General features: G+C 46.4%; 1 protein-coding gene across 1 annotated transcript; it reads right to left on the bottom strand.

Moving 5' to 3' along the window:
• Positions 1-2,315: 2,315 nt before the first annotated feature.
• On the bottom strand, positions 2,316-27,602 carry LOC127003898 (protein ENDO16-like). Its single transcript, XM_050871003.1, has 4 exons — positions 27,462-27,602; positions 27,203-27,302; positions 2,652-2,716; positions 2,316-2,534 (listed from the first exon to the last, which is right to left on the bottom strand). Exons 1-4 carry the CDS (start codon positions 27,600-27,602, stop codon positions 2,316-2,318), a joined length of 525 nt encoding a protein of 174 aa, XP_050726960.1.

The following is a 27,602-nucleotide window of genomic DNA, read 5'->3' on the forward strand; positions in this document are numbered from 1 at the left end:
AATGGTCCTGCGGGCGTCGTTAAACGCCTGGCAGTGGGTGCATATACTCCCCTATTACCCCTGGGGCTCTTGGGCGGTCTGGCCCCAACATCCAGCCTCCCCTTGTTGGGCTACGTGATGGGTTGGGTGGGAAAGTGAAACGACTTTTTTTGTATGGGTAAAAATACTTGCCCCGGCCTGCCTCTCCTTGACGTCCGCCTGTCCTTGGAAACTCCCACACGGTCCTCGCTCATCGCCACCTTGGAGCTTTCACGGTTCCTGGTGGTGCTTCTGGTAAGACCCTACCCTAGGGTCTGCTCATGACAAGTCCGTGCGACACAAAAGTCCACGGAATAGTTCACGTAAACCTTGAACTCCCCAGTTTCCCAAGTAGAAGTTCTGCCTTGTGTATATGAGCCTGTTTCATTTGAGAAATATATAGTAGTCAAGTCTGTGGATGGCTGCTCGATAAACGACCTCGACATCTTTAAAGTACACCGTTCCCTGGTCAAGGCATGCGCCCGTGAGCCCAAGATCATGCTGCAAAGGGACGGGAGCATGCTTATTAAAGTTTCGTCACCAGAGGAGAGCTCAAAGCTCCGCTCGCTTACTTCTGTTCCGGGTGCATCAGTGTACTGCGCTCTCCATGCCACCATGAACCAATCTCGGGGAGATGTCTTATTATGGGACCTTCTCCGCTATTCAGAAGAAAGACTGGTGACCGAACTTTAAAAAAATTACGATGTGACTTCAGTGCGACGAGTGCAACGCAGAGTAGACGGAATACTCACACCTACACCAACCCTGTTTATCACATTCAACCGTCTATTACTGCCCAAGACCGTAAAGCTGGCGTGGCTTAACCTTACATCCCCAACCCAAGAAGATGCTTCCACTGTCAAGCATATGATCACGTCACCCAGACTTGTCGCCGCATGAAAAATGTGACTTGTGGCTTAAATAACCACGGTGAGGACTGCCCTGGCCCGGTCCGGTGTTACCACTGTGGTGCGCCTCATCCTGCTTCATCAAAGGAATGTGAGCGCTACCTATTCGAAAGAGAAATCCTCAATATCCGCAGCCAGGAAAGGGTGTCCTTTGCTGAGGCGACACAACTTGCCCTCAACAAGATGTCCAGCCCAGGAATGACACATGCCGCTGCCCTTAACGCCGATCTACAACTGCCAAGCCTGTTAATCCCACAACCTCAATCCTGCCTCAGAAGGCCGCCTCATCCAACCAGACGCCTGTTGATGGCTCCAGTGAGCCCCATCAGCATAAGTGCACGAGCAGTGAGTAGTCCCTCGAGGACAGTCCTCCTGCCAAAGTGCCTTTTCCTACGTCCGCTTCTGGGGCGGGATTCCCAAAGATATACTCACTAACTACGAACTAACATAGCTACGCACTATCGATTTAGCGACCGACGTTAATTTCAGATTCACGAAGCAAACCTTACGTTGTAGTTAGAGGCAGCTAGGCTGCTGATTGGTTGATGACGTCATTGTCCTTGCAGCGAATCCCAAACATGTTTACAAAACCGTCAGCTAATCGTAGGGAGCCCCTCCAGCTCCTGGTTCAAAACAACCCGTTCTCTTTTCTCATTTCTATATTTTAAGGTAAACTGTACTAGGTCGTAATCTAGGAACTTAAATATTTCGTTGCTTGCTTCACATTTACGTCAAGGTAACTCTGCTGTTCGATGTCTTGTTATCTACGAACATGCTTAAGGGGAAGAAAAAGATAATACGGAGGGGATTGAGGCAGGAAGAAAGCAAATATAAATATGGGACAGATATCGAGGCAGACAGGGACGAAGGACTAAAGGAAGGAAGGAGGGAAAATTAAAACTGTCTTACCATATCTGCAGCGCGACTCATGGGCTGTCACCCGACAAAGGTCCATGCTCCCTCCACGGAGGGACAAATCTAGAGATGGATGGATATGAATGGATGAGGAGGTAGGAAGATGAAGGAGGAGGGAGGTCTGGCAATCCCCCGGCCGGGCGTCGGTGTTGTCATACCGCCCACACTTATCATATGCCTCTCAATGGGTGTATATCTCATCATTTTACAAAGAAATAGGCTGATCTTACTCGCAAAGTCATATTTCAAGTTTAAAAACGCGATTTATAAGCATTTATATGTAAATATGATAATATTGTTAGCGTTTCCTACACCTCCGAGGCAGTAGTTATTTAACAACATATTTAGCGTCACACAGAGCGCGACGAAAACCTTTGTGAATCCGCGCGCTAACTTGTGACGTCATCAATTAGTTCGTAATTATTACCGTGCAAGCTTTGTGAATCTTGTGAATTTTGTTGTTGACGCCCAACTCTACGCACTAATGCTTTGTGAATCCCGCCACTGGGTCGCTTGGATAATCCCTGGTGTCGGCTGCGAACGCCCCTCCTGCACCAGTGGCTCCGGGTGACCGTCAGCCGATGACTGTTGCTGCTCAAGGTAACGGTGCGGCCCTGCCGGCACCCGTGACCCCCGCCTCCACACAGTCTGTGCAGGAGGCTCCACCCGTCCCATCATCCCCTGCCCCTTCCTCTGAGTGGCGGAAGGTTGGGGGGGCAAGGTGAGTAAGTCACCGGTGGGAACGGGAGGCCGGGGAAAATTGGATCTTCCCCGGTCTGTCTCATCGGCCACTGGGCCGAAAGGGAGCACACTGGCGCTGGGGTAACCCTCCAGCGAGAGCCCGGTGAAACCATGAATGTCCCACCTGGGGCGCCCTGAAGAAACAAAAATAAAATTCACTCTAATACAGTGGAACTGCCGTGGGTTGAGAGGAAGCTGGGAAAAACTCCAGGTCCTAATCAAAGACTCCCAGCCACAGTGTATATGCCTACAGAAGACACTGTTAGGATCATACGCTCATCCTCCCCAGCGCAATTACAGTGCCATATATGCGCCAGATGATCCCACACAAGCTCCTTTAGGAGGTACGTGTCTCTTCATATCCAACGACATAGCACACACTCCGCTCTTACTTTAACACTCTATTGCAGCTGCTGCTGCTCATAATTATCTACATAACACGTACCTACACTATATGCTCCCTGGATGACTAAGATGATTCAGGGGTTGAGAAACTTGCCATACGAGGAAAGACTCAAACAGTTAAACTTGCATTCTCTAGAAAGGCGAAGGGTGCGTGGAGACATGATCGAGGTTTATAAATGGATGAAGGGCTTTCATAAGGGGGATATTCGTAAGGTTCTGTTGGTACGAGACCGGGTAGGACACGAAGTAATGGGTTTAAACAGGATAAATTCAGATTCAACAGGGACATAGGCAAAAATTGGCTAACTAACAGGGTGGTGGATGAGTGGAATAGGCTTAGCAGTCATGTGGTGAGTGCCAATACAATTGTCACATTCAAAAATAGATTAGATAAATTCATGGACAACGATATTAGGTGGGGTTAGATACACGGGAGCTTAGGTTCAAAGGAGCTGCCTTGTGCAGACCTACCGGCCTCTTGCAGACTCCTACGTTCTTATGTTCTTATGTTCTTATCTTTCACCCAGAACACCATTCAACCATCAAAATCTCCTGACACTAGTAAGCCAACTGCCCTCACCCTTCTTACTACTAAACGACTTCAACAGTCGCCATACACTATGGGAAGATACCACCAGCAACCCAAGAAGAGCCACTGTGGCATCTGTAATTGAAGATCTAGACATCTGCATACTTAACACCGGTCATCCAACACACTATCATATGCAAACCGACACACGGTCAATTAATGACCTCTCCCTCAGTTCCCTGGATTTCAGGTGGGAAATATCAGAGGATCTACTTGGCAGCGACCACTATACCCCATCTCCATCTCCCATTCCACTTTCCAACCGTCACCTTGATTACCGCGTTGGAAATTAGATTGAACGGACTGGGAGCTCTTCCGGACCATGACTCACACCGAAACATCAACTGATGGCTTTGAGACAACCAAGGATGCAGTTGACCCTGCCCCAGCCTCGGGAGTACACGTGTGTCACCTTGCTCCTCAGTGTTTCGACGCTTTGGCTCCTTATCTGCTACCCAGCGGTTCCTGAGGCTGTTCTGTTGCTGTAGTGTGCTGCAGTGACTGAACAACAACTACTACTACCCAACCCTCTGCTCTGCTAAGTGTTATTTCTGATTCATTACATTCCATCACCCTCACCTTAACACACTTGCTTTCCTTCGCTGTACTAACCCCATACATCTCACAACCTCACAGTGGTGCACGCAAGCTCCTTCTAAACGTTCTACACGTATTTTTTTCCTATTCATTTTCCAGGAAGTGTTCATATTAGGTGCTGTTTCATGCTGTAATTTTCCTTGTTAAACGGAAATTTCCAGGCCACCAGACACCCCGCTCGCCGGCCGTATTCCCAGGGGACCCTTTGTTTCACCCGGGACCCTCTGTTTCACTACGCTCCGCGGAAGGATCAGCCAATATGCCCTCAAATTTGAAACGTTGTTTTAACTGTGGCCTTCGCCAAGCTCCGCAGTACTTTAGGGCAAGTAACGGGGCAAGCGAGACTTGCCGTTTCTGCATCAAGGCAGAGCAAGATGAAAGAAAAATCAAGCACCTGGAATCCACGATCCACTCGTTAACACGGGACATGAAATATTTGGCGGAGCGAGTCACAGCGTGTAGCAGGTGTTCCTGCTCATCTACTCACGGGGGTACCTCACCCCCCCTTCCTTCCACCCCTGCTTCTCCCCATACAGCAGCCTCCTTTCTCCCGCCTGCCTCCCCCTCCTCGCTAGTGCCTTCTCCCTTCACTTCCCTCTCCTCCTGCATCTCCCTCTTCCACTCCTCCAGCCGCTTCTCTCCTCTCCTCCCCTCTCCCCTCTCCTCACCCGCCATCTCCCCACTCCACACCCCCCATACTTCCCTTCCCTTCTGCCGCTGACTCTCATTCATCACCCCTCTCCCCTTTCCTCCCCCCTCTTCCTCCCTTCCGTCTCTTCCTGCTCTTCCTCGCATTCTCTCCTTGTCCTCCCCCACATCACCTCCCCCCTCCTCTGCTACCACACATTCCCCCCCCTCCTCCTCCTCCCCCGCCTCCTCCTCCTCCCCCGCCTCCCTCCCTCTCCCCTCCTCCCTTGCCTCCCCCACCACCTCCGCCACCACCTCAGCCACCTCCTCCTCCCCCTCCCCTTCGACGTCATCCCTTCCTCTCTCCTTCTTCGACTCATCGTCCTCCTCCTCCTCCTCCTCCTCCTCCTCCTCCTCCCCCTCTTCTTCCTCCTCCTCCTCCTCCTCCTCCCACTCCCCTGCTGCCGCCCCTCCCTCTCCTCCTGTAGCGGCTTCCCTTCCGTCTACTGACAAAGTTAATAAGAGGAAAGTACTAGTGCTTGGGGACTCTCAAGTCAGGTTCATAGACAGGTACTGTTGATCAAGGGATCACGACAATAGGCTGCGAGTGTGCTTTCCCGGGGCAGGCATCCAGCACGTATCTGACAGAATGGAGGAAATTTTAGCAGGGGAGGGGACACAGCCAATCGTCTTCTGCAGTTACGGTGGTAATGACATCGGTAAGGTGGGTAGCGAAGAGATGTTTCGGCGCTTCAGGGAATCGTTTGCTAAAGTGAGGGACTTCGGGGGGGTGCCGGCTGTTTGTGGGGTTTTGCCGAGGAGGGGGTTGGGAGAGGGATGGCTTTTCCAGAGCCTTAGCAGTAAACAGCAGGCTGGCGGCCCACTGTAAGCGAAATGGTTGGCTTTTCCTTGACAATTGGGACCTCTTCTACAATAAAGGCACCTTGTATGGCAAGGATGGCGTGCACCTGTCACTCCAGGGGGTGGAGGTTCTCGCAAACTCCCTCGAGCGATCACTTGGCACTTGGCACTTGGCACTTGGCGAGGGGGGAGGGCCTGTCAATGCATCGGAGACTGGGACTAGGAGTAGGTAGGAAGACACCTACCGAACGGGCGCAAGCCACTCCCGGTGAGGTATATATGGGAGGTGAGAAGGAAGCTGAAGCCCTCCAAAGACCCTTCCCATGTCCTCACTAACCGTTTCCCTATTGTCTCACCAACACCGGAGAGTAGTTCAGCATGCTCTCTAAAGACAGATCCTCTCTTTATCCACACCACACTACATTCACACAACATATACACCTTTTCCCAAAATTAAAATTTCAAAATGGCGCACATACACCAAGCCTCGGAGTCCCAGCCTGGGGGGGGGACCACAAATTCCCCCAGGGAGGACTCCCCTTCTGGCTGCCGACCCGAGAGGTGTCTTGATAACTCCTCGAACCTCTTTCTTCTCAATTTCTGCAACATTCGCGGTCTTCGCTCTAATGTTCATTCTGTGGAACATCATCTCTCCTCCTCTAAACCTCACCTTCTCTTCCTTAACGAAACACAGGTTTCTGAGGCTACTGACAGCAATCTCTACTCTGTTCCCTCCTACTATCTCTATCCTAAATTTCAATCCAAAGCTGGATGTTGCGCCTACGTGCGCAACGACATCACTTGCTCTCGTGCCCACGACCTTGACTCTTCTGAATTTTCCACCATCTGGTTAAGACTTCACTGTCATTCTATTACTAAATACATCTGTGCTGTTTATCTCTCATCTAACTCTACCAACTATGTAAAATTCTTTGACTATTTGAATTCTAAAGTGGAGCACATCTTGACCCACTCTCCCTTCGCTGAAATCTCCATCCTAGGAGATTTCAATGTTCACCACCAGCTTTGGCTTTCATCCTCTTTCACTGACCAGCCTGGTGAACAAGCCTTCAACTTTGCTATCCTCAACGACCTAGAGCAGTTGGTCCAGCACCCTACACGTATTCCCGACCGTCTTGGAGACCGGCCCAACATTCTAGACCTCTTCCTTACCTCAAACCCTTCTGCTTATTCTGTCAAACTGTTCTCTCCGTTTGGCTCCTCCGATCACAATCTTATTTCTGCATCCTGTCCTATCGCTCCTGTACACCCTCTGGACCCACCGAAGAGGCGATGCTTCTGGCATTTTGCTTCAGCTCGGTGGGACGACCTGAGGATGTACTTTTCCGATTTCCCGTGGAATGATTATTGCTTCCAGGATAGAGCCCCTCGGTGTGTGCTCAGCGCATCACAGAGGTAATTGTCTCTGGAATGGAGGCATACATTCCTCGTTCTTTCTCTACTCCTCACGCTAAAAACCCTTGGTTTAATCGCGCTTGTTCTCGTGCTGTCAATGATAGAGAGGTAGCTCACAAAAGGTACCAGAGCCTTCAAACTCATGCTAATTATGAACTTTACATTTCTGCCCGAAATCGTGCCAAATCAATTCTCCGACTAACCAAAAATTATTTCATTAATAGAAAATGTCAAAACCTTGCTTTCTCTAACTCTTCCCGTGACTTCTGACATCTAGCCAAAAACATCTCCAACTTCACTTCTTCATCTTTCCCTCCACTCCTCAGTCCTGACGGCAACACTGCCGTCTCATCTATCTCTAAGGCTGAACTCTTCTCTCAAACTTTTTCTAAAAACTCCACTCTGGACGATTCTGGGCATATTCCTCCCACTCATCCCCCCTCTGACTCCTTTATGCCTGTTATAAAGATTCTTCAAAATTATGTTTTCTATGCCCTCTCTGGCCTCAATCCTCAGAAGGCTTATGGACCTGATGGAGTGCCTCCTATTGTCCTTAAAAACTGTGCCTCCGTGCTGTCACCCTGCCTGGTCAAACTCTTTCGCCTCTGCCTGTCAACATCTACCTTTCCTTCTTGCTGGAAGTATGCCTTCATACAGCCTGTACCTAAGAAGGGTGACCGCTCCAATCCCTCAAACTACCGTCCTATAGCTTTACTTTCTTGTCTATCTAAAGCTTTTGAATCAATCCTTAACCGGAAGATTCAAAAGCACCTTTCCACTTCTGACCTTCTATCTGATCGCCAGTATGGGTTCCGCAAGGGGCGTTCTACTGGTGATCTCCTAGCCTTATTAACTGACTCTTGGTCATCCTCTCTTAGCCGTTTCGGTGAAACTTTTGCTATTGCGCTGGACATATCAAAAGCTTTTGATAGGGTCTGGCACAAATTTTTGCTCTCCAGACTACCCTCCTACGGTTTCTATCCCTCTCTCTGTACTTTTATCTCCAGTTTCCTTTCTGGCTGTTTTATTTCTGCAGTGATAGACGGTCACTGTTCTTCACCTAAACCTATTAACAGTGGTGTTTCGCAGGGCTCTGTCCTATCTCCCTCTCTTTTTCTGTTGTTCATTGATGATCTTCTTTCCAAAACGAACTGTCCTATCCATTCCTACGCCGATGATTCCACTCTGCATTATTCAACTTCTTTTAATAGAAGACCCACCCTTCAGGAACTTAACGACTCAAGGCTGGAGGCTGCAGAACGCTTAGCCTCAGACCTTACTATTATTTCCGATTGGGGCAAGAAGAGCCTGGTGTCCTTCAACGCCTCAAAAACACAGTTTCTCCACCTATCCACTCGACACAATCTTCCAAACAACTATCCCTTATTCTTTGACAACACGCAGCTATCACCTTCCTCAACACTAAACATCCTCGGTCTATCCTTAACTCAAAATCTCAACTGGAAACTTCATATCTCATCTCTTACTAAATCAGCTTCCTCGAGGCTGGGCGTTCTGTACCGTCTCCGCCAGTTCTCCCCTGCACAGTTGCTGTCCATATACAGGGGCCTTGTCCGCCCTCGTATGGAGTATGCATCTCATGTGTGGGGGGGCTCCACTCACACAGCTCTTCTGGACAGAGTGGAGGCTAAGGCTCTTCGTCTCATCAGCTCTCCTCCTCATACTGATAGTCTTCTACCTCTTAAATTCCGCCGCACTGTTGCCTCTCTTTCTATCTTCTATCGATATTTCCACGCTGACGGCTCGTCGGAACTTGCTAACTGCCTGCCTCCCCTCCCGCGGCCCTGCTGCACCTCTACTCTCTACTCATGCTCATCCCTATACTGTCCAAACCCCTTATGCAAGAGTTAACCAGCATCTTCACTCTTTCATCCCTCACGCTGGTAAACTCTGGAACAATCTTCCTTCATCTGTATTTCCTCCTGCCTACGACTTGAACTCTTTCAAGAGGAGGGTATCAGGACACCTCTCCTCCTGTATTTGATCCTCCTTTCGGCCACCTCTTTTGTTTCTTTTTTAGGAGGAGCGAGTAGCGGGCTTTTTTTATTATTATTGTTTTCTTTGTTTGTGTGCCCTTGAGCTGCCTCCTTTGTTGTAAAAAAAAAAAATGGGGGCGTAGGAGAAATCGAAAGGATATAAGAAAGGATGGGCTAACGGCTTATTACACCAACAGTAGGAGTCTCAGGAACAAGATAGATCTACTGAGGGGGAAAGCATGTGTCGAGAAACTCGACATTATAGCTATCACGGAAACATGGGTGGATGCTGCCAACAAAAACTTCATGTCTGAGTATGAAATAGATGGTTACCAGATGTTTCACAAAGATAGAAAGGGAAGAAGGGGAAGGGGGGTGGCACTTTATGTTAAAGACACACTTAAATGTTCCGCTAACAACTCTATTCAAACAAATTGCGACTCAGAATCAGTTTGGGTGGATGTCCACAAAGGGAAAGACAAACTAATTCTAGGGGTTCTTTACAGGCCACCCAACCTCAGCAGGCAGGACACTGATATATTACTACAAGAGGTAGGCAGGGCGAGCAGGAGCAAAAATGTCTGCATAATGGGGGATTTTAACTATAGGAATATAGATAGGGAAGGCGTGGTGGGTGATCTATAGTCTGAGGATTTTCTGAAAGTAATACAAGATAATTTTCTCAAGCAGACAGTAACAGAGCCCACTAGGGGTAACAACATTCTGGACTTGGTCTTAACTAACACCGAGTATATGATCAGCGAGCTAGATGTTGGGGGAGAATTAGGTGGCAGTGATCACAAGGAGATTAGGTTTAAATTAGACTGGGCGGTGACCCAGGAACTTAACCCTGTGTTGGTGCCCGACTTTAGAAGTGCTGATTATGAGGGGCTCAGAAGACACCTTGAGGAGGTAAATTGGGAAACCTTAGGGCTGGATGAGGGCCAGATCTCAGAGCTGGAACTGGAAAGACAGGGGAACCATGTAGAAATGACCTACAATAATTTAGTTAGAGAAATTGCAGAGGGTAAGAGACAGCATATCCCTTACCAAGCACGTAGGAAGGAAAATAACGACCCCAAATGGATGACCCGCAGACTCAAGCATGAAATAGGCTTGAAGAGAGGAATTTATAGGAAAATAAAGAACGGAGAGATCCACCTCAGGGGTAGGTATGTTGAGCTAGCCAGGTCGGTGAGGAAGAACACCCGCCTAGCAAAAAGAAATTATGAGATTAGGGTAGCCAACGAGGCCAAGAGCGATCCCAAGGGCTTCTTCAAATTGTACAGGACGAAAACAAGGGACAGAATTGGACCGTTGAAAACAAACACGGGCGAGCTCGTTGAGAATGGAGAAGATATGAGCCAAATGATGAATGACTATTTCCTCTCAGTTTTCATGCAGGAAAATCTAACAACCATTCCGGAGAGAATTCAGATATATGAGGGTGACGAGACCGACAAGTTGAGGGATGTGATCATCACTAAGCAAGTAGTCCAGGATGAGATTGGTAGGTTGAAGAAAAACAAATCGCCGGGCCCAGACGAAGTATTCCCAAGAGTTCTGAAAGAGTGCAAGGAAGTCCTTAGTGGCCCTCTTGCCGATATCTTTAAGATGTCGGTAAATTCTGGGTATGTACCCAATCAATGGAAAGTAGCTAATGTGACGCCGATTTTCAAAAAGGGAGACAGGTCAGCCACCTCAAACTATCGCCCAATTAGCTTAACATCAGTTGTGGGAAAGATGTTAGAGTCAATTATAGCCAGGAGCATTCGAGACCATCTAGAAAAGCATAATTTAATTCATGATTCACAACATGGGTTCACAAAGGGTAGGTCTTGCCTTACTAACCTGTTGTCCTTCTACACTAAAGTAATCGAGGCGGTTGACAGAGATGAAAACTATGACATATTATATCTAGATTTCAGTAAAGCGTTCGACAAAGTCCCTCATCACCGGATATTACTAATTTTATAGGCTCAAGGCGTAGATGGGAAAGTTTTGAACTGGATCAGGGCGTGGCTTAGTGGTAGGAAGCAGGGAGTGCAAATCAATGGTATGAAATCTGAATGGGGCAGTGTTACGAGTGGAGTCCCACAGGGGTCGGTGCTGGGTCCTCTGCTTTTTATTATTTACATCAATGACTTGGACACAGGAATTAGTAGCGATGTCAGTAAGTTCGCAGATGATACCAAGATCGGTAGAGTAATCCAATCAGACAGCGACGCTACCGTTCTCCAGGATGAGCTTGACAGACTATATGATTGGGCGAGGAAGTGGCAGATGGAATTCAATGTCGGGAAGTGTAGCATTTGAGTGTAGGTAGGAATAACCCTTCCACAATTACTCCTTGAGGGAGCGGTTCACCAGTTTGACGATGATGGGCCTGCTGCGATGCTCACTGACAGGTCCCAGGCGGTGTGCCACACTAATGTCTTCTTCCTTGATGTTAACCTTTAGTTGGTCCTTTATGGTAGACACCACCACCATGGTGGAGTTTTCGGTGCGAGTTTCGGCGGGTAGAGCGGGGCCACTCACTACCAACGTGTCCCGCCGCTCGTACTGTTCCACTCTGTCTATATGAGACTCGAGGTCACATAATTTGGTTTTTAGTTCAGTCACTTCATCAGTTAAGGTGGAAATTAATTTGTCTTTCTTCATTAATTCCTCTGGTAGAACTTCAATTTCAGCCTTAAATTCTATGGCGATCACACGTTTCAAGATTTTAACCAAAGTTTTGTTCTCTTCTGTGAGGGACGCTAACATCTCAGCTATTTCCGTGTCGTCTGCATACCTAGGCTCCGGGTGAGGCGAGGTGGCGGCAGTGACGAGGGCATGAGGGCTAGAGGGGGATTTGCCAGGGAGGAGAGACGAGGTCGGGGTGTCGGACGTTAGACGACTCTGAGACCCGCAGTAGTGCCCTTTTTAGGAGGCATGCTTATAGTCGTGGTAAGTTTCTTTATTCTCGAAGGATCAAGTTTATGCTGTAAACACTTATAGCATGCACAGTTCCACGAAACACGGAATGTATTGTGAAGTCAGCTAATTGGTGTGCTGTGACGTCAGAGTTTCACCGCCAATTATGCCACTTTGTCACTTGTTCACTCCACTTGTTCACTTCACTGTTCAATAATATCAGCGGCTATTCATATTCACAGCGTCCATGTGTTATTACTTAGGCATATCCGGCACAGCTGAATCGTCTTACACTAGTTAGACAGTGTAGTGGGGTTGAGGTGTGGTGCGGGAGCGAGGGAAAACACGTCCACACGCAGCGTGGGATTGCCTTTGAATGTAGAAGTGCTTTTAGCAATTGCACAATAACAAAATATGCCGATGACACGGTAATTATTGGTAAAATATCAAATGACGAATGTGATGAGTACCTAGCCCAGGTTCACCATTTTGCTGATTGGTGCAGATCAAATTTTCTGGAACTAAGCGTAAAGAAAACCAAAGAAATGTTGACTATAGATTAAAAAAACGTCGTGTACCTGATCCCATTTTAATTGATGAAGAATCTGTAGAGAGGGTGGAACAATATAAATGTTTGGGTTTTATGATTGACCTTGAATTAAAAGGTAGCGCAAATACCAACATGGTAGTGAAGAAATGCAATCAGTCTTCATTTTTTACGCATTTTGAAAAATTTACACATAGATAAAAAGATAATTAGTCTCTTCTACAGGTCCACTATAGAGTCAATAATGAGGTTTACTTTAATCACTTGGTTTGGTAGGTTAACATCTAGGAAAAGAATATGCTTAAAAGGATCGTAGGGAAATCGAGGAAGTTAGGTGCAAAAGTAAATTCAATCGACAAGCTTTATTTTGAAGGAACAATGAAATGGACTGACAGAATCATGAATGATGTAACCCATCCCCTCCACTCCTGCTACACATTCCTTAGGTCCGGCAGAAGGTTAGCTCTGCCCACTCAACGCACCGACAGATATAAAAATCGTTTGTATAAAAAAAGCATCGTAATCTTTAATCATATGAAAACATGATAGTGACTGGGTGATTAATTACTTGTGAGAATGTGTGAAAGTGTGATGGGCCCTGTGATTGATTGTGTTTTTATTGTGTTTTTATGTGTAGCTGTAGAAACATTTCACATTTTTAGTGATTTTATATATCTAGTAACTATACATTTTTAGTAATTTTATATTTCTATTAACTTTACATTTCTAGTAATTTTATATTTCTATTAACTTTACATTTTTAGTAATTTTATATCTTTTATTGGAACTTATTGTAATATGGAGCTCTAGCCACAAAGAATTTAAGTTTGTATACATTGCTATGTATGTTGACTGGTAAGGAGACAGGTTGCCATTCATCTTTAGATGGTGCATTAGGCGGACGTTTACCATCTTTTCCAGAAGTTTGCAGAGGCAGGATGTTAGTGCAATGGGTCCGTAGTGTAAGGGCTGTGAACCATCTTTTCCATGTTTGCGGATGGGAAGTTCAATGCCTTTGCGCCATCCACTTGGTATGCTGCCAGTCTCCCAAACTTTGTTGTATATTTGGAGCAGCAGGATCGTGGTGGTAGGACTAAGGTGTCTGATCATGGCATATGGTATATTATCGGGGCCTAGCGACGTGTCGTTGCAGTGGGAGATAGCTGATTCTAGTTCCCGCATGGAGAAGGTAACGTTGTATATGTTAGATTGCGTATCTCCTGTTTCTTCTAAGTGCTGGCGTGCTTCGGGAGGCCTAGAGTCCCACTTAGACACAGCAGGTGATGCACTGACTATGGCGTCGGCGACTTCGGTGTTCCCTGCGATAATGTTGTTGTTGATGTTAAGTGCAGGTGGTGGGCTCGATGATAACTTTCCTGCAATTTTGTGTACCCTCTTCCACAGGCATTTGCGTCTGTGAGTTAATTGATGATACATAACTGGCAAACGAGGACCGCCGTGCTTCTTTTAATGTCCGCCATTCTTTTGCTCGTGCTTTCGTACTATCTTGTAGGCGATGTGGTTGAGCTATGTCCTATGCCTCTTGTAACGGTTGAAGGCCCGGCGCCGGCAAGTCACTGCCTGCTTGCACTCGTCCGACCTCCACGGCACAGGCAGACGTGATGCATTTCCCGTTGACTGTGGGATTGTGAGTTCTCCCGCCCGGTGAATAAGAACATAAGAACATAAGAACGTAAGGAGTCTGCAAGAGGCCGGTTGGCCTATACAAGGCAGCTCCTGTACACTCAACCCCACCTTACTCACCATCCATGGCTTTATCTAACCTCTTCTTGAATGTATCTATGGTATTGGCACCCACAACATGGCTCCCAAGCCTGTTCCATTCGTCCACCACTCTATTGGTGAACCAATTCTTGCCTATGTCTTTGTTGAATCTGAATTTGTCTAACTTAAAACCATTGCCACGCGTCCTACCTGGCTCTTTCACTCTCAAAATTTTATTGACATACCCTATATTAAATCCTTCATCCATTTATAAACTTCGATCAAGTCTCCTCGCAACCTTCGCCTTTCTAGAGTGTAGATTTAACTGCTTTAGCCCGTCTTCATAAGGCAAGTTTCTCATCCCCTGAATCATCTTTGTCATCCTCCTCTGTACAGATTCTAACATCTTGATATCCATTCTATAATAGGGGGACCAGACCTGAACTGCATAATCGAGATGAGGTCGAACTAGTGCTAAGTAAAGTTTGAGGATGACTTCAGCGCTCCTATTGCTCACGCTCCTTGAGATGAAACCTAATACTCTGTTTGCCCGATTTTTAGCCTGGATGCATTGAGTCTAGGACGGAGGTCAGCGCTCACTAGGACTCCTAAGTCTCTCTCACGCCCAGACCTGCTTAGAGGAGTGTCATTTAACGATCTGGTGGGGCAAATGCGGATCAAACCAAACCTCTACCTCAACGAGAGGCTCACCCAAAGCGCCTCACCATCTTCAAGCAAGTTCTTGCCATCCGTAAACAACACAGGCCAAAGTTCCAGCAATTATTCACCAAGGACGGTAACATTATAGTAAAACTTAAAACACTCCACTGTAAAACATACCATAACAGACCAGACATCACTAATCACCATGCTTGACATGTACCTCATATGAAAAAAACCTATGAGGAACTATTCTCTGCTAACTAATATGACATGGTATTCACTAACTAATTTTTAAAGAATTATCAGTTTTAAGACCATCAGGTTATCTTAATTTCTACTTTGTTCATATATTTTTGCTCTAACAATTCTTACTTTCAATGGTGATTGGTAAATACATTTGTAAACAACAAACAACTGATAATTATATGCACTACCATAGTACTAATAGTAGTGCATATAATTGTCAATTTGTTTATTGTTATTTGCAAATGTAACTGCGTAGTCAAGCTGGCATTTGAAGTAAAATTTAGTTAGAATTGTAAAATATGAACATAAGTAGAATTAAGATGAGCTGGTGGTTCTTAAACACATCAACTTGTAACTATGTAGGGTTTGGGGGAGCTCAATCAGGTCTTTGGTGGGCGTGAGGAAACACTTGCTGCCTTAGGTGAAATGTATTCTAACCTAAAAAAATACAGCGAGCGTTGGAGAGAGCAGAGACAATAGGTTTGTGTCAGTCGAGCCTCAGGAAGGAGGAAGATTACAGATTAGAAAATAATGAAGTTACAATTGGTCACGCGTCAAGGTGACTGCTGAGGTGACGAGGTGTTTGTTACACATACCGATAACGAACGACGATAAACACTGACGGATGACATTCCTACAAAGGTGGCGTGATCTATCTGCCGTGGTATTTTCCACTCACAGCATGCATTTACTTCCTAATTCATGCAGGTCCATAATATGTGTACGATAACAATAATACACTGATATAATTATAACTACTATAACACTGCTCGGTCACTCATTTCATTGATCGCGACCTCAAGCGACATCCAAAAAAAAAAATCTAACTAGTAGCTGACCATACATAGCGTGATCTGTTGATAGAACGCTTAAAAGGCACAAGTGCATTAAACAATGGTTAAGCAAGAATATTCTGTAGTAATGGACATAAAGAATGAGAGTTAACATCAGCAAGTGCGATATAATTCATAGAAAAATCTCTCTCAATGGATAAACATAAGGACACACAGTATCTGTAGATAACGAAAGTGGTGATAGTCACAGAACATGAAATGCTCATCCAGCTTCCAAAAATAATAATAATAATAACAAAAGGTGGGAAACATAGTACAATGTTAAGGTACAGGAGCAGGAGAATGACATATCTTGCATTATTCTGCGGTGAGAAAAAAAACTACCTAAATGCCAGTGGCTTCCTTGTGATCCTTGTCACCTGTTTGAACAACCAAATAATCCGTGCAGGACAGAGTTCCTCCCAAGATGGTAGCACACGACGACGAGACTGGACGAACATCAGAAACATTGGCACACAAATTCCAGGGTACAAGTAGGTGAGGTGCAAGTATTCAGGCAGCGTTTCCTCCAGGGTTTCTGAAAACTCTGTTTCGTTGTTTGCAAAAGACAATGAATTATGGAATTAGTCACATAAGATGCTGGAGAAGTGAACGTTATCGAGAGACCGTAGAGAAAACACTGATGGGAAGATACGAAAAAAACCATACGGATCCGGACGGGTACATGTTATAAAGTTAGGGGTGAGCGGATATAGCATGCTTCCGCTATGCGTATAGCGGGACCACCACTCGTTGATAAGTGGTACCTCTCCGGGCAGATTACTGATACATAGAAGACTGAGGAAAATATAAATAATGTAGACCCTGAAAGTTCTTATGGAAAAACAGGTGCTGCTCAAAGGTTTTAGCACAGGAAAGAGCGTAAGACGCGTTCACACTGCGTGAGAGCGGAGATCTCACACACCTCCCCGGAACCGGTAGGGAAGGGCAAAAAGAGATTTGCAGAGCAATAGAATCGCTGCCTGAAGACCGTCTCAAATATTTCAATATTTCAAGAGAAGCTACCCGTTGAATACAGAGAGCGATCATGGTCTGCAATTAAGACAAGAGACGGGGACGTGTCCATGGCTAACACACTGTCCCTTATGGGAGAAGGAACGGACGAAACAAATTATTGGGCCCTCAAAACACGTCCGTCGTCTGAAACGGAACATGAATGATTATGGCATCGGGTGAGGGCTGGACTCAATCAAGGGGTAAAAATATTGACTTCATGTCCGGGTTGTACAAAGGCTTGATACTATAATTTTGATACCTTTGATATGGATAGTCGTTATCAATCGTAGAGGAAACAAAGGCAGGTGTGACTCCTACCGGTGAGTCGCATCTCCCATGTTGCTAATAACCTGCTGATCTATCAAGCCATTGCCACAGATTCAATGACGTTGTCCAGACACGTGCAAGGGCTCTGATGTAGAAGGATAAACTGATCTCACCTGGTCTATCTGTTTGACAACTATGTTGATAACCTCTGACATCTTATATTCGTTTGCTCTAGCAGTTCCTCAGTGTGAGTATGCAATCACGCAAGTTTTCACAATTATGCGTTGATTACCCCAAGGTGATTCCGGGCCAGTTAAAAGGAAAGTACACGGATTGTAGTGGTCCCGCAAATCGTGCATCGTCCTCGTCGGTCATTGTACCGAAATAGGAACTTTTGAGGCGGTCCCAACGATGTTGAGCAGCCCCTCTTACCCTGAGAGTGAACTGGAGGAAAGCCATAGTCCTTTTTCTACTTCATCAACCTTTCCCCGTAAGAACAGAATCCTATCCTCCAGTAGTTGAAAAAGATCCAGATAGTTAGTGCTAGACTGCCTTGACTCCCTAGTCTTGGTACTGTTCAAGCGAAGTCTGGGCCAAGTGCCGAGTAGTTTCTTCTGAGACTATCAAGTGATTGTGTCTGTGGTGTCTGTCAAGGAAGTATATGGGTATTTCACGAGGGAGCACATCTTCTATGAGGAAGACCTCCCTATGTGTGCCGTGGAGGCGCCAGGCTTCAGGTGGATGTGGGGTGTCGTTGCAAATAGAGAGCTGAGTGTACAACAAGATGATCAGAAAACGCAACATCATGATCTGAAAGTGGTGGGAATAAAGTTTTTAAACTCAGTGGCCTCAAGTTATAGCTATGGGTGGGGGTATTATCTTGTTGAACATTTGATTCTGAAGGTTTTACTCAATGTGTCAAGTGTCCTCATAGGGGTGAGGAAATTACTTTCAGACGATCACTATGTGAAACTTCTAGACTGACTCCACTATTTGGCTCAAGAACCTCGGGAACTCATTTCCCTTACATTCCGAACACGGAAAGGACTCACAAATTTAGGGCCCCAGTCTCGAACTCCTTTTCCGCTTGCTTAATCATGACTGTGTCAATTTCTTTATTCCCACTGGACGGTCTTTTGTGTTGTTTTACATAATTTCAACCTTTGTAGCTTTTAACGTACTCCTCACCCTCTGAGTGTATCTTAGAAAAATACATATGCATCTGTTGCTGCGCGTGTCTTATCAAAGTTGCAGAAAATTGGTGTATTTTGATAGGAGGTCGTATCACGGAAGACGTTTCCCTCCACCCCATATAAGATGTAGGGAGATTGCAGAGTCGTTATATTGCATTTATGGAAGTGCTATTTGCGATAGCCACCTCCTCCAGTTATCGTGGATTATCAATTCACGATAGGTCTGAGACCTGTAAATTTTCCGATCAGCCTTCCGCCAACCCATTAGTAGCTGGGTAGTAAGTCAGATGAAGGATTCCAGATATTAACTGAGCGTACATTTTCGTCCAATACTGTGTTTCTAAACTGGTGCCATTGTCACTCGCAAAAGAATTCGAGGAGACGAATGTGGACACAACACGTGAGTCACGAGGGCATGGGCCACGCGTGTGGCTGTCTTGTCCTTGAGAGGCGCTAGAACTAGAAACCTAGAGAACTGGTCGACGCACACCAATAAGTAGAGCCATGTTGGCTCTGGGGAGCTGTAATAAGTCTATATTAACAACATCCCATGGCGCCTCTGGTACTGGGTATTGCAACATAGGTGCTGGCCCTTTGACGGACCCCTTGTGCTTAGCACAAACGACGCAATGTGCGACATGTTTTCACATCAACCCGTAATGTGGCCAGTAGAATTTTCGTCTGGTGACAGATAGCGTCTTGTCTCTTCCTAAACAGTAAAGAGAGAGAGAGGGGAAGGGAGGAACGAATTAGGACACGAGGAGCGAAGGTGGAGGAGGAAAATAGGAGGAAAAAAACCATCATCAGAGCAAGGAAGCAGAGGCGTGAAAATAAGCAGGATGAGGAGCCAGAGAAAGTGATGATGAGAGAATAAGGAAGGGGAAAAACAGGGAGATAGGGGTACGAAGGAGGAGGAGAAAAGAAGAGAAGGGAACAACACGCAGAAAAAAGCATCGGGCGAGGTAGATAAACTACAAAGATGAAAAGAGACATGAAAATAAGTTTTGGTAGAAAGGGTGATGACGAGATGAAAGGAGAGAGAAGGGTGTGGAGAAGGGAACGGAGATTTGTTCGAAGAAGAGGTGTCATAAGAAATTGAGGTAGATGAAATGAAAGAGGTGTAAGGAAAAACAGATGTCAAAACAAGGTGTGTGAAACAAGGGGGAGGAGGCGAAATGTGAGGAGAGTACAAGGAAAGAAGTGTGATAGACTGAGGAGAGCTGAAGGAAGGAGTAACAAGAAGGGTGTGGTAGAGGGACGAGGGATGAACAACACACAAAGGTGTGGAGGACCATTAGGGGGAGATGAGGGAAAGCGCAAGTTAAGACGGTGATGCAGGAAAGGTGAACAGAATGTGTGGTGGGGTGGGGAGAGTGAAGAGGATGCGGCAGTAGAAGGAGTGGAAAACAGGAGAGGAGATGGGGAGAGACACCACACTAGGTAACAGGAGGGTGGAGGAGGGTATGAAAGGGATGATAAAAGGCATTAGCGTGAGGAGATGAAAACCACTGATAGGTATGGATATATATAGGAGATGAGGAGGAAGAGGTGTGGTAGAGGTGGAGGAGATGAAAGGGAGGTGACAAATGGGAATGGCGGAGCACTATGATTGTGTGGGGATATATATGTAAGAGTGCAAGAAGGTGTGGTGACGAGGAGATGAAAAATGACACAGCTCCTTCTGGTACAGAGTGGAGATCTAAAAGGCTCATGTTACATCGTTTCTCACTAACCCCTCCCTTGCACGTGTTTACCGAGAGAGTCTCTCTCTACTCTCAAATCTCTCTCTCTCTCTCTCTCTCTCTAGAGGTGAGGGATCTCTCTCTCTCTCTGACTCTCTCCGAAAGGTTTAGAGGTGCATGCCTCCTGCTTCCTCCCTGGGGTGAGGAGACTCGACTGTACTCATGCTCATCCCTCCTCGCTTGTTTCAGAACTCTGGTTATCTCCTCGGAGATGAAAAGGGAGCACTTCGTCTTTCATCTTCACAGAGGGGAAACCTGAGGGGGAGACATGTATCTGTGACGTACCTACTGCCTGTCGAATTGAAAGGAGACTCCTTTCAAGAATGTGAGGAGGGGCTGTGGAAATCTCCTTTCTCGTTCTCCGCTTGACTGCAGGCCACCCTATTCCCTCTGTTCGCTTCTCTTTACTAGGAGCCTGCGTTCCAGTGGACTTCTCAAATTAATTGTTTTCTTCATTTCAGGTGCCTTGCATAAGCTTTATCCTTTGCTTGTAGTACCCTTGGGAAAATCAGTTCCTCTCGTTTTATCACTCCTCCCACAACAATCGGCGATCCTCTTTCTTCAGTTGATCTCCTCCAAACAACTACTTGCAGGAATCTTTTTCGCTTCTCTTCTTGCTCACTCCTTCGAGAAATCGTCTCCTTCGCTCTTCGTATGATGTCGGTATTGCATCCTTTGCTCTGAATTGTTTCCTCCGTTGTATTCGTTATCATTCATTTGTACTAAGGGTTTTATGGGTGATCATTTACGTTGCTGAAGACCTTCAGACCGCCAATTTTATGTCCATGTTAGTGTAGTCGAACGCTTCTTTTCTTTTTCCAACGTGAAAGGGTCTACAGTCGCTCTTCTTCGCTTCTTCATGGCTAATTCGTATAGTTCTGATGTCCACCTCTTCTCTTCGTGGCGCGGCGCTTTGTACCTTCCTCCTCAATTACTGAAGGATCCTAATTAGGAGACCAGAACTCCCACGGCGTTATTCTGGGGCCCCTCTTCCAGCAGCTGACCTGCTCAAGGCACATATTCTCCGGCGTCTTGTATTCAGTCTCAAGTTCCTCGATATGCCCATAAGCATTGTATTCCCATTCTCTTTTCGGGCGGACTGTGACCCGCCTTTGTTTGCCTTTCACTCATCTGGTTTTAGTCCTCCGTCGTGACTGACCCTCTCCTTTCCTCTTGCACAACATGAAGTTCCGCCACCATTGGAGCAGGTATGATGGTTGCTGTTGACTGGATCCTCGTCTTAATGCACGAGAGAGAAGAGACATCTGCCCATTTTTCTGATACCAACACACCCTCCTGGTCCAGAGTCCACTACTGACGTAAATCTCGTGTCTGTCTAAATCGTGAGGCCACTTACCTCCCACCCAGCCCTTTGTGTCTCACCTGAACGAAATTCCCCCCGCAGGCAGCATCACTTTTAATCCTAGTTCTAGAGTCGTTCCAGTATATGATGAAAGTATAGGTCAAGCACTGGGCCCTCCTCACTCTCCAGGTCCTCATCCCATCGCGCCCTGCCACCCCGGAGGCCCGTCCGTTGACTGTCCGCTACGCCTGCCACATTTCCAGATGACAGTCCTTGACTCCACGCTGTCAGATCACGATCGCTAGATACGCATCGTACATCCTAGTGGTGAGTAGTCTTTCTAAGCGGCAGGCGGAGACACAGTGGATGGCTGCACTACGGAGATGGCTAGTACTGATGAGGGAACATCACTGGGGATGATTATCCCAGTTTTCACCAAGATACTCTGTGGTGTAAGATTAAAGTTGGTTAGGGTAGGGTGATGGTTGGATCCTATGGATTAGGTTGGTGATGCATCGTGAAATGTATGTGGTTGTCTTCAGACGGAATAGATCTTGAGTTGTGTTCTATGATCTTCTAACGAGTTTGAGCTACCCAAGGTCAAGCTGATTGGCATAAGATCAGCTTTGAACCCACACATGGTCATATCTCATCTTATGTGATCAGAGACAGTGAATGGACGGAGCGAGACAGAGAATGTCGTTCGAACTTCGTATGACACAGAGGTACTGAGTTTCAGACTTTGACACTTTTAATGGTGACAGATTGGTCATGGCAAGGTGACACACACACACACACAAGATTTGCTGCTACACACACACACATCTTTAGACTGAGAACACCGACAGGGACAAGGCGGTTCAGGATATGCGGACCACCGAGAGGCGAGAACACTCAATGGGCTACTGTCTAGACGGAGGGAGAGAGGGTGGAAGGGCGTTGGAGGATTGATACCAGGGGAAAGGGGAAGGGGGTAGTTCCTTCCAGGTGGGGATGGAACGACTCTCAGGGGAGGTAACAAGGAGAATAGGAGAGCAGTGAGGGTATTCTCGATGGGAGGATACACAGTGGGAAAGTTCCTGTTTAGGACGATTTCGACCATTTGTCTACTGGAGGAGTGAGGAGAAAGCAAGGGGAGCAAGTGGAAAGAGAGAGAATGGGAGGAGAGAACCGAATGATTGGAGAAATGTGACATGACAGGACACCAGAACATACCTCACCGTTCATTATTCTATTTCAACACAGCATATAAGAAACTATCAGGTTGGACTCCTTATTAGACAATTTGATATACGTTTATCTATAGTATATATATATATATAGTTTATATATATATATATATGTATATATATAGCAGTATATATATTCCAGTCCGAACTACCGTACCTTGCTCCGGAAGAACTACTGTATTACTCTGCATACAGAGGCCGTGGGCTTGAGCATCAATTGTCGGGCCTCGAGACTAAAATTTTCGTGACCTGTTTTCTTTGTTCTTCTCTATCGTTTTCGGCGTACAAAAATTGTGGTTTTTATGACCACTGAACTGGCCATATGACAGTCTTTTTATAGGAAAAACCTACACGGTCGTCTGGCAAGATGGTTCTTAACGATCAAATTGCTATTACCAATCCGGAGATAAAAATTACATCACCTAAGGGAAAACAAATGCTGCTATTCAGATGCCTTATCTCGTAACATTAAATAAGTCGTTCCGATAGGCGCGATGATACTCACCCCAGAGGTCATCCATATAACTTCACTCTCACCTGAGCTACACTGCTCAACGTGACCACCCTGTGTGGTAGGATCGTGTGGTGTTTACGCCCTCGAGTCGGGAGAACAAGAATCAAACCTTCACATGGAGTTCAGTAAGGAGTTCCTTTAATTCGAGGATTTAAAGCAGTATTTCTTCCATTCGAGGGTTACAACCCCCTCAACTTTGTAGGTCATGGCCACACAGGGCTGAGTTAGGGAGCCGGTGCCTATATAGACCAACTGGTCATCCCAGACATATACGTCCCCGTGACGCTTAAACTGGTCCATAACACACCCATTGCGGGTCACCCAGGAAGAGACAAGAACGCTATCTGTCACCAGACGAAAATTCTACTGGCCCACATTACGGTTGATGTAGAAAACATGTCGTAATATTGCGTCGTTTGTGCTAAACTAAGTACAGGGGTCCGTCAAAGGGCCAGCACCTATGTTGCAATACTCCAGTACCAGAGGCGCCATGGGATGTTGTTAATATAGACTTACTACAGCTCCCCAGGCGCCAACATGGCTCGGTGCTACTTATTGGTGTGCGTCGACCAGTTCTCAGGTTTCTTGTTCTAGCGCCTCCTCATGGACAAGACAGCCACACGCGTGGCCCATGCCCTCGTGACTCACATGTTGTGTCCACATTCGTCTCCTTGAATTCTTTTTTGAGTGACAAAGGCACCGAGATAAGGAACTCAGTATTGAGCGAAAATATGCGCCAGTTTAACATCACGCAATCCTTCATCACAGCTACCACCCAGCTGCTAATGGGTTGGCGGAGAGGCTAATAGAAAATCTTAGTCTCAGGCCTATATCGTGAACGATCTCCACGATAATGGGAGGATTGGCTATCGCATATAGCCGCTTCTATAAATACGTCGGCAACGACTCTACGGGAAGTCTCCCTCACTACATTTTGTATGGGGTGGAGAAACGTCTTCTGTACGACTTTCTACAACCCCACAGCAACCTCTCTACAACATTGATAGGGTACGCACAACAGCAGATGCATATGTTTTCTTTCCAAGATACACTCAGAAGTTAGGTTGATTATTACGTTAAAAGCTACGAAGGTTGAAATGATGTCAAAACAACACAAACAGGCCGTCCTGGTGAATTTTCAAAGAGGGTGACATAGCCATGATTACAAGCGGAAAGGAGTTCAGAAACTGGGGCTAAATTTAGGGTCCTACCGAGTTGTTCTGGAATGTCAGGTAATCAATGGTTCGAGGTTCTGAGTCGAATAGTGGAGCTAGTATAGGTTCACAGTGATCGTCTGAAAGTAATTCCTCCCTTGGACCTTGATATTGGTACTTCCCCTCAGAGTCAAATGTTCAACAAGATAATCCCAACACCCATAGCTATAACTTGAGACCACGGGTTTAATTATCATTCCCACCACTTGCAGATCATGATGTTGCGTTTTCTGACCATCTTGTTGTCCCTTGGCTCCTGCTTGCAACAACACCCATCCACCTGAAGCCTGGTGCCCTCACGCTTTTTTACATAGGAGAGGTCTTCCTATAGAAGATGTGCTCCTCGTAAATATCCATATAATTTCCTTGACCAACAGCACGGACATAATCAGGATAGTCTCAGAAAAACTACTCGGCATGGCAGACGCCATCCGCAGCTACCAAGACTAGGGAATCAAAGGCCTTCTAGTACCAACTCTCTGACTCTTTTCAACTACTGGAGGATAGGATTCTGTTCTTACGGGGAAAAGTTGATGAGGTAAACATGGATTATAGTTTTCACTTCCAGTTCACTCTCGGGTAAAGAGGGGTTGCTCAACATCGTGGGGGTCTGCCTCAAGTTCCTTTTCGGTACGGCTACCGACGAGGACGTTCATGATTTAGCGGGACCACTACGCCTCATGTACTTTCCTTTGCTGCTAGAAATCGCAGGTGATCAACGCCAATTGTAGAAAACTTGCGCAATTGCATACTAACATTGGACGAACTGCTAGAGCAGACAAATAAGATGGTAGAGGTTATCAACATAGTTGTCAAACAGATCGACCAGGTGAATCAGTTTCTCCTCCTAGATCAGGCCTTGTATGTATTGGAAAACGTCATTAACTCCGTCGCAACGGCTAATCAGCAGGTTATTAGCAAATGGTTGATGCAGCGCACGGTAGAGTCACACCTGCCTTGTTCCCCACACGATTTGAGAACGACTGTCCAGATCGGGTATCAAAATTATAGCCTGACGCCTTTATTCACCCCGGACATGAGTCAATATTTTTACCCCTTGATTGAGTCCAGCCTCACCCTGATGCCATAATCATTCATGTTCCCTTTCAGACGGCGGACGTGTTTGAGGCACGAAATTGTCCTGTTCCCTTTTTCAGCTAAGGACAGTGTGTTAGCCCTGGACACGTCCTCGTCTCTGTTCTAATCGCGAAGGATTTCTGCTCTGTATTCAACGAGTAGCTACTCACTCTTGCAGTATTGCAAGGAGACGGTCTCGGGCGATTCTATTGCTCTGTCTCTCTTTGCCTTCCTTCCAGTTCGGGAGGGGTATGCGAGATCGCCCTCACCCGCGTGAACGCGTCTGACGCTCTTTCCCTGTGCCCTTACAAGCAGCTAACACCAACGCCTGTTTTCCATAAGAACTTTCAGGGTCTGCATTATTTTTATTTCCCTCAGTCCTTCTATGTATCGGTCATCTGCCCGGAGGGTACCACTTATCAACGGGTTACTGGTCACTATGCCATAGCGGAAGCATGCTATATCCGCTCCACTAACATAACAACGTACCCGTCTCGGATTCGTCTGGTTTTCACGGCCAATATTTCCCATCGAGTGTTTCCTCTACGGTCTCTCGATGACATTCATTTCTCCAGCATCTCGTATGTGACTAATTCCCTTAATTCATTGTCTTTCGCGAACAAAACAGAGTTTGCGGAAACCCTGGAGGAAACGCTGCCTGATTATTTGCATCTCCCCTACCTGTACCCTGGATTTTTTGTACCAATGTTTCTGATGTTCGTCAGTCTCGTCGTCATGTGCTACCTTATTAGGAGAAACTCTGTCCTGCACGATTATTTGGTTGTGCAGACACGGCGACTGGATGCCGGGAGGCCACTGGCAAGGTAGTTTTTCCTTTTCTCAGACGAGTCAGGGGACAGAAACCTGGCTGCTCCTATGCTTAACATTGTACTGTGTTTCACTACTGTCTTTTTTTTTTTTTTTTTAAAGGAGCTAGATCAACGTTTCATTGTCTGTAACTATGCCAGTTGATAGTTTCTTATACATGTGTCCTTATATTTATCTTTTGAGAGGTTTCTTATGTTTCATGTCACACACGTTGTGGTTTCCCTCTCCCTATTTTATATTATAATTCCACATCTGTTCTTACATAGCCAGTGTTTTAATATAATTGTATCATAGGCAGTCTGCTTGACAAACTCCCACTATGTATGTTCATGGTACCTAGACTGCTATTTCGATTTTTATATATCGCGAGGTCGCGACCACTGGTAGGTGACCGAGCAGTGTTATAGTAGGATATCAATGTATTATTATTATTTAATATCACCACGAATTAGGCATACAATTGTCAATGGAAAAACCCCACGACAGATAGATCACGCCACCTTATAGGAATGTCGTCCGTCAGTGTTTACCGTCTCAGTTTTGTATACTTAGCACTCCGATGGTGCGTGGAGGTCACCTTGACATACGTGACCAATTGTAACAATTATTTTCCAACCTGTAACTCGCCACTCCTTCACGAGAGTCCGACTGACACACAACGACAGTCGCTCTCGCTCCGTCGCTTCTTGTACATAAAGGCTACGAATATAATTCGCCTTAAGGAAGCTGAAGTCTTAATCAACACCCTTTAAACGCCCCCCGACAAGCCCGTTACACTCCATGCCCTCACTCTCCACACCCTCACTCTCCACACCCTCACCACCATCACTCTCCATGCCCTCACTCTCCATGCCCTCACTCTCCATGCCCTCACTCTCCATGCCCTCACTCTCCATGCCCTCACTCTCCACACCCTCACCACCATCACTCTCCATGCCCTCACTCTCCACACCCTCACTCTCCACACCCTCACCACCATCACTCTCCATGCCCTCACTCTCCACACCCTCACTCTCCACACCCTCACCACCATCACTCTCCATGCCCTCACTCTCCACACCCTCACTCTCCACACCCTCACCACCATCACTCTCCATGCCCTCACTCTCCATGCCCTCACTCTCCATGCCCTCACTCTCCATGCCCCTCACTCTCCATGCCCCCACTCCATGCCCCACCTCCAGCCCCTCCTCCACACCCCCACCACTCTCCAT

The sequence above is a fragment of the Eriocheir sinensis genome, chromosome 26 (genome assembly GCF_024679095.1).
Source record: "Eriocheir sinensis breed Jianghai 21 chromosome 26, ASM2467909v1, whole genome shotgun sequence".
Lineage (NCBI taxonomy): Eukaryota > Metazoa > Arthropoda > Malacostraca > Decapoda > Varunidae > Eriocheir > Eriocheir sinensis.

What these genes read in the sequence shown, in the direction of transcription:
- LOC127003898 (XM_050871003.1), bottom strand. Translation starts at nt 27,602, where the DNA reads ATGGAGAGTGGTGGGGGTGTGGAGGAGGGGCTGGAGGTGGGGCATGGA. An exon ending in GGAGAGTGATGGTGGTGAGG is followed by an intron (nt 2,717 to 27,202) that starts GTGTGGAGAGTG and finishes TTGTTTCTTCAG; the next exon opens with GGCGCCCCAGGTGGGACATT. An exon ending in AGGGTTACCCCAGCGCCAGT is followed by an intron (nt 2,535 to 2,651) that starts GTGCTCCCTTTC and finishes TCCGCCACTCAG; the next exon opens with AGGAAGGGGCAGGGGATGAT.